Below are 7,153 nucleotides of genomic sequence, written 5' to 3'. Positions count from 1 at the left end.
ATATCATTGTAGTATCACCATAGGACGGTGGCCGGAGGACGTGGCCGGAGAGAGAAGAGAGAAGGGAGGAAAGTTTTAAAATACCAAAAATATCCTTGCAATAAAATTTTAATTCAAAATTGCCAAAATTATAAATTTCCTAATTTATCTATTGATTTATGGTTAATATTGGTTCACACAGTTACCACAAACTAATTAGTTCTTATTTGATTAAGCCCCTATATATATATATATATATATATATATATATATATATTCACGTCCTGAAAAACGTTGTGGTCTCGCCATCATACCGCACCTCACGCCATATTGACAACGGTATAAGTGAATCTTTACATGTCCCTACGATTTTGTCGGTAAAAAGATGGCATCTTTGCAAAAGGAGATGGATATCTTCGCAGAATGAGTGAAAGATATAAGATTCGACTTCACGGATAAAACGTGCAAAATTTAACCAACCGATTTATATTTTCATATTTTTGTTTCAAACGTTTTTCGTGATATAAAAACATCCCATGAAGTCGGAGACGCATCCTATACAACAAGTGACTACGCACACGAAACATGTATAAATGGAATCGATACGAAACACAAACTCAACTCGATAACGAACTTTCGGTTCCACAAAATTCATGGATAACCTTAACCGGAATAAAACAAAAACGAAAATGATGATAGAAAAACAATTAGTCTGTGAATTACAGTAGTTTCAAGATATATAATCAAACCAAAGTTACCACCATCAGAAATGGTCTTATCTAGATCATCTCTTCTGCAATCCCTTTTACCGGCAGAGCTGCTCCACCGCCGCCACAATCTGCGGTGGCTGAACGACGGTCCATTCTTCCAGTGTCCCTGCATATGGGGTTGGCACATCTTGTGAAGATAAACACACAATTGGTGCATCCAAGAAATCTTGAAAATTTTCATTGATAGCTGCTGTCAAACTGGCCCCAATTCCTCCGGTTCGCATACATTCCTCCACGATCAGCACACGATGCGTTTTTTTGACCGAATTCCCGATCATGTGGAGGTCAAACGGCTTCAAAGACCGGATATCGATAACTTCAGGATCGTAACCTTTGTTCACTAGAGTTTTGGCAGCCTGCATCACATGATACCTCATTCGCGAATACGTGAGAATGGTTACGTGTTCTCCGGGTCGGACCATTTCGGCTTCTTCGAGATTCAAAACGTATTCTTCATCGGGAATTGTTTCCTTGAGATTGTAGAGTAAAACGTGTTCGAAAAGTATCACAGGGTTGTCGCTTCGAATAGCGGCTTTCATTAATCCCTTAGCGTTATAAGGGGTCGAGCATGCGACCATCTGAATTCCGGGAATGGACTGGAAATACGATTCCAGACGTTGGGAGTGCTCGGCTCCGAGCTGCCGCCCAACGCCGCCAGGTCCCCGGATCACCACCGGAATCTTGAACTGGCCGCCGGATGTGTAGTGGAGCATACCGCAGTTGTTGGAGATTTGGTTGAAAGCAAGGAGGAGGAATCCCATGTTCATTCCTTCGATGATTGGCCGTAACCCCATCATGGCGGCTCCGATTCCCATTCCGGTGAAGGCGTTTTCGGCAATTGGGGTGTCGAGAACCCTCAGATCACCATATTTTGGGGCGAGGCCTTTGCTCACTTTGTATGATCCTCCATAGTGTCCTACATCTTCTCCGATAATGCATACACGTGAATCTCTCTCCATCTCTTCTTCAAGGCCTTCTCGAAGGGCTTCAAAGAGCAATAACTCATGCCTGCAGAATGAAGGCAATCATCATTAGCCATACGTTTGACTACGACAACTTGAAGCCTTGAGAATTCACTTACATGACACTAAGAAACTTTTTGTGCACTTACATGACACAAATCAACAGAAAATTCTTGAACTTTTAATAACCAAACCAAAATAAACGAACCCAGTATATCCCACACAAAAGTGGGGTCTCAGGTGTACAAAGACCTGACCTCCATCCGAAAGAATAAAGCGGTTGCTTCCATAAAGATCCCGACATGTATAAAACGAGAGAAAATGTGGTTATAGTGATAGTGTAGGTTGTTTAAAAAATTTCATGGTAAAGGAAAAGCAATATGAATCAATCGAAGTATACTTCTGCTCGGCCAACCATTGGTTATCCTCGGTCATTTAGCGAAATGACTTTTAACAGGGTTTTTCTTTAAAATCCATGACCTTCAGACACGCTTTGAGAATGCCTCTACCTAACAGAAGAACGCCTAAAAAACGTGTAAGAAGGTCATGGATTCAAAAGAAACCTGTCGGAAGGTCATTTAGCTAAATAAACCTAGTTGTCTCTACCACAAATGACAGTTGTTTGTTTGAGCTAGCATAAATTTCTAAAGATTTTTCCTGTTTTCATCTTCAAGTTATTAGCGAGTGTAAATCAAAAAACTGCAGCGTATAATCGCTCTTGTTGGTTCTTCTCGGAGAAACGAGGGAGATAAACTGTAACCACCAGACAAATTCTATCAATCAACCAAGAAAACTTATGAACACTAAAGTGTTGTAAAATCTCTTGGGGCAAGATTTAGAGGACCAAAGAGCAGACGCAATCAAGTAAAGGGCCGTTTACTAACACTTACCTCGGGTAAGTGTTTACCTGTATCACTTACCTTATCGATTGAGCATGGAAATGACCGATAATCTTAAGCAGTAAGAGGCATAGCAAGGACCGAGAATCTTACCCAATAAGTGAGGAAAAAGACTCTTACCCAGTAAGCGTTTAGACGCTTACCAACAATCTATTTTGATGGTTGAGAATGTTACACGATAAGGTAAGTGAGGGTGATGTCTCTTGCCGGCTGTAAGCGTTTGGTAAAAGACCCCTAATTTTGTTTTATTGCATGCCCAACATCAAAAGAACCTCATAACACATCTCAAGTTTAAGATTCTCTGAAGAACTCATAGACAAACAAAACAGCTTCAAATGGCATTATCTTTACTTTCCCAACTTTGTAACTGAAATAAATATGGTTACTACTACAAAATCGGCTTTATAAGACGTCAATTATGTTTTAAATATTCTAATAGACTGTCTTATAGGACTTAATTTTATAGGACCAAACAAGGGTCCTTTGGCTAAATGACTTCGTGACTGGAATAAATCCATGACTTTCTGACATGTTTGAAAATGTCACTTACCTAACAAAAGAATGCCACTTCCATAAGGATGCCTAAAAATCTGTCAAAACGTCATGGATTTTATAAGAACATTGTCAAGAGTTCATTTAACTAAATAACCGGAGTACCCGTCCAAACAATTTGCGTTATTATTGTAAAGGTGTTATAATAAGTTGATGGGACACTTTCACATCCTAACAAGTTTCTAGGACATTTTTTAAATAAAACGTCACATTAGTCTTTTTTGTCATTATTTGAAAAAGCGACATAAAAAGATAGGTTTATAGAACATTTTCAAAAATATCCTATAAAAAGCTATATGAACATTTTATTTCAAAATCGTCCTAAAAAGCTTGTTGGGATGCCCAACAGCGTCCTATCAACTTATTTTACACCTATTACATAGGGCGCACAATTGTTTGGTGTGTACACCTGAGTCTTCTATTAGGACATTTAGCGGCTGTTTGGTTGGTTTTCCATCAAGTTCTTTATGGATAAAGCTGATTGTGTAGATTAATATGTGTGTAAAGATTGAGAGGGTTTTTTCATAGACGGAAGGAGCATGTTCTTAATTGCACGAGGCACATTGGAAAAAACTTGGTTTTCTGCATAAAGCTAAAAGCTCCCCTAAAAGCCACTTTCTATATCATTAAGTCACTACCAAACAGTCATGTGTAGATGACCGAATAAGCGGTGAGTCCCATTAAGCTTATTAAGCTGTTAACAAGCAGACCCTTAGACATATTTGAAATCCTATAAATCCAATTTTGTTGCACCCAGTATAGAGTTTAAATGCATCTTCGAAATATATTCCAAGTTGGTTTCAAGGCATCAATGCAATCAACAAACTGAAAAGACTTTAAAGAAAAGGCAGAGATACATAAGATTCTACAAAGTATACATACATATATATATATATATATATGTATGTATATATGAGAGGAACTATGCATACCCAGATTTAGATGCAGCAGTAGATGCTGCTGAAGTATCAGGCTTTGTCTGCAATATATGAACAATTCAAAAATTCATTACATAGAACACACAGACATACATATATCTATATATATACATCTATATATATATATATATATATATAAAGAGATACTTACTGCAACAGCATTTGTAACCAATTGATCAGCTCTACCTCCAATCTTGTTCAAACCAGGGTTCATCTTAGCAGCATCAGATCTAACCACAAGAAAACTTACTTTCCTCTCTGAAATTCAAACAACAAACTATACAAATCAGAAGTAATCACAATGCAATAAACAAAAATTCACAACAAATCACTGAACCACAACCAAAAAATCACTGGTTTACAAATGAGTAAACAACCAGAAAGTGCTGAATATCAGCAGAATCGATCAATGAAACTACAAATCACCCGAAAATGAACACGCCATTATTGAATCGAAATAAATTACGATACCTGAAAGGGATCTACGAGAAGAAGGATGGAATTTGTTGGAGTCAAATGAGGCGGAGGACGAGAGGGTAGTAGCAGTTCCAACTCCTTGAAAAATCGACGCCATTTTCTTGAAATTGAAGAAGAAGGGTGGATTGTGAAAGATCAAAAGATGGGGGAATTCGAAATGAAACCCAAATGTGAGTTTATAGGATTTGGGTATGGATTTGTTTAAGAGGGGTAGCGGGGCGGAGAGATTGAGGAAGGTTTTCTGGTTTTTGTGTGTGTTGGTCGATTTGATAGAGAAGGGCGTTGAGTGTGGCAAAGAGTTTGGACTTCGATCTTAACGCCGATAATTCAAGTCCAGCTTTACAACTACTTCTTTCAATGGGTACCCCACCCAGACAATTTTTTTAGGTATATAACTTATATTAGATTTTAAATTAAATCTATAACCCTTTTTACACGTGTAAATTCGTTTTTTATATAACGAAAAAGTCATAAATTTAATTAAAATCTTATTTAGGTTATCTACCTAAATGAATTCATCCACCAATCATTATTAAGGGTGAGCAGCGGAATCGGGTATCCACTTGTTGAATCGGAACTGTCTTGGAACCGCCGGTTCGGAACTGATATGAGTGGTTTTGGTTCCTAAAATACGAAACCGATTGAGAATGGTTTCGGTTCTGATTCTCAATTTTTTGGAATCGTTACCCGTTGGAATCGGTTCCGGAACCGGGTACCCAGAACGGACGGGTACCCGGTATTTTTCAATTAAAAAAATAATTAATTTTCTTTTAATATTAAATTTTAATTAAGTCCAAAACTTAGAACTCTATATTAGATTTTTGGTCCCGCCTCTACGCCTTATACTATCGGGCCTGAGGCCTCTCATCGTGAGAATTTGAAACGAGATTCAGAATCATCGCAGTCACGAGATAAAATGATTCGTATTTTTTTAAATTGTGTGTTTAATTGGATATGTAGTATATAATCGTTAAACTTTGAACATTTACAATTATAGTATGTAATCATTAAACTTTCAACATTTCATGTTAGTCTATTATGATTTGTAATCGTTAAACAATATTTGTAACCATTATTCGTATAATTTGTATTTTTGTTTTATTTATTTAATGTTTTGGTAATGTTTTATTTTTTATTTCTAAATAACAAAATTTTAATATTTTAGGAAGCGGGTACCCGGAACCGGTTGCCGGCGGTTCCGGTTCCGGTTCCAAAAATTCAAGAACTGCTCTAACCGGTTCCGGTTCCGGTTCCAGTTCCAATATCTCAAGAACCGCCAGTTTCGGTTCCTGTCAAATAGGGCGGGTACCCGCTTATGCTCACCCCTAATCATTATATTTTAAAAAGACAAAGATTCCCCTTAATTAAGACGTACATTGTTGTTTGTTTACGGTTTATAGGTTGGACGAAGAATCGTGTGAGAATAAGAGTTAAGATGAGAAGCGTAATAAGGGGTTTGGACTCTTGATCAATTTTAATTTCACCCTCATCCCATGAATTACGTTTCTCACGAGAATCAATCTGGTGCATCTCATTACTGTCTTGATCCAAGGGTAAAGATCTGTTCTTACCCTTGTTACCATAACTTTCATTTTCACAGTAATCAAACCCTTATAGGTTATTGGTGCATAACCATTAGGTTGTAAACGTTAAATAACCCATCAAATCATTTTGGCCTATAAAAGTCACGTTTAAAAGATGTTTAAGATGTGCTTGATACATGGAACAAGGTTGGATAGAACGGACTCAAAACTTGATGGTGGCTAGAGATGCATAAGGCTTAGGGTTTTTTTCGGATTTGGGTACGAACATTTGAAGCCTGTTTTTGTATAAGCAAAAGAAGCCTACGCTTTTTTGGGGTTGGGTCGGGCCATGGATTGAAAAGAGTGTCCGATTTGACTTTTTCAGACCAGGGTTTACCCAAGTCTTAAAAAAGTTAGTTTGATCGGGCTTTGAAGGTCAGACCAAAGTTTCGGTGTTTTTATGCATCTCTAGTTTTGCTCAGACATTAGATTGAGAGTCTAGCACAAGACATGACCAAAACAAAGATCAAGAAAATGACAGAAGATTAATAAATCATCTATCAAATTAAAACCCTAAAACTTTGGACATTTTTAGTCACCTGCCTACCTCACATTCGTCCGTCGAGTCTCGACGATGTACCGATCGCACCCTTAATAAACCTAACCAACTCAGCTCTTATTTTATTGGGTTGGATTGGGTTGGATTTGGTTGAACTGGGCTTTTGTACATATTTTTATAAATATTGTTAAATGAAAACCTAAAAAACAACAAAATTAAGATTGATGGATTTATATGATAGTAAAAAACTAAGTTTCAAATATTAGTTATAAAGGAGATCATCCTCGCCATAAGATCGTTGGATTTATATCATATTTTCATTCTTTTGACGAGAATTTTTAAATAAAACCAAACTTGACCGTTAAAAATATAAAAGAATTCGATTTAAACTGGTTAAAAATAGGATCAATTACGAAAAAGTTAGGATATATGACCAAGGAGCAGCCCTTTTTAGGGCTAGTTATAACACATAATGCACTATTGTTGGCTTTGGT

The 7,153-nt window shown here is 37.2% G+C and overlaps 1 protein-coding gene across 1 annotated transcript; it reads right to left on the bottom strand.

Annotated features, from left to right (window-relative positions):
- Positions 1–585: 585 nt before the first annotated feature.
- LOC112526704 (pyruvate dehydrogenase E1 component subunit beta-3, chloroplastic) lies at positions 586–4,809 on the bottom strand. The gene is made up of 4 exons (XM_025137096.1): positions 4,572–4,809; positions 4,252–4,358; positions 4,095–4,141; positions 586–1,757 (listed from the first exon to the last, which is right to left on the bottom strand). The coding sequence occupies exons 1-4, from the start codon at positions 4,672–4,674 to the stop codon at positions 785–787; spliced, it is 1,230 nt and encodes a 409-aa protein (XP_024992864.1). The 5' UTR covers positions 4,675–4,809; the 3' UTR covers positions 586–784.
- Between the last annotated feature and the right edge of the window lie 2,344 nt (positions 4,810–7,153).

This window comes from Cynara cardunculus (assembly GCF_001531365.2).
Source record: "Cynara cardunculus var. scolymus isolate 2C chromosome LG 14, CcrdV1, whole genome shotgun sequence".
Classification (NCBI taxonomy): Eukaryota; Viridiplantae; Streptophyta; class Magnoliopsida; order Asterales; family Asteraceae; genus Cynara; species Cynara cardunculus.
Note: the sequence above shows the minus strand (reverse complement) of the source record. Positions and strands in the feature narration are given on the sequence as shown.

What these genes read in the sequence shown, in the direction of transcription:
- LOC112526704 (XM_025137096.1), bottom strand. Translation starts at nt 4,674, where the DNA reads ATGGCGTCGATTTTTCAAGGAGTTGGAACTGCTACTACCCTCTCGTCC. An exon ending in TTCTCGTAGATCCCTTTCAG is followed by an intron (nt 4,359 to 4,571) that starts GTATCGTAATTT and finishes TTTGAATTTCAG; the next exon opens with AGAGGAAAGTAAGTTTTCTT. An exon ending in ACTGCTGCATCTAAATCTGG is followed by an intron (nt 1,758 to 4,094) that starts GTATGCATAGTT and finishes TTCATTCTGCAG; the next exon opens with GCATGAGTTATTGCTCTTTG.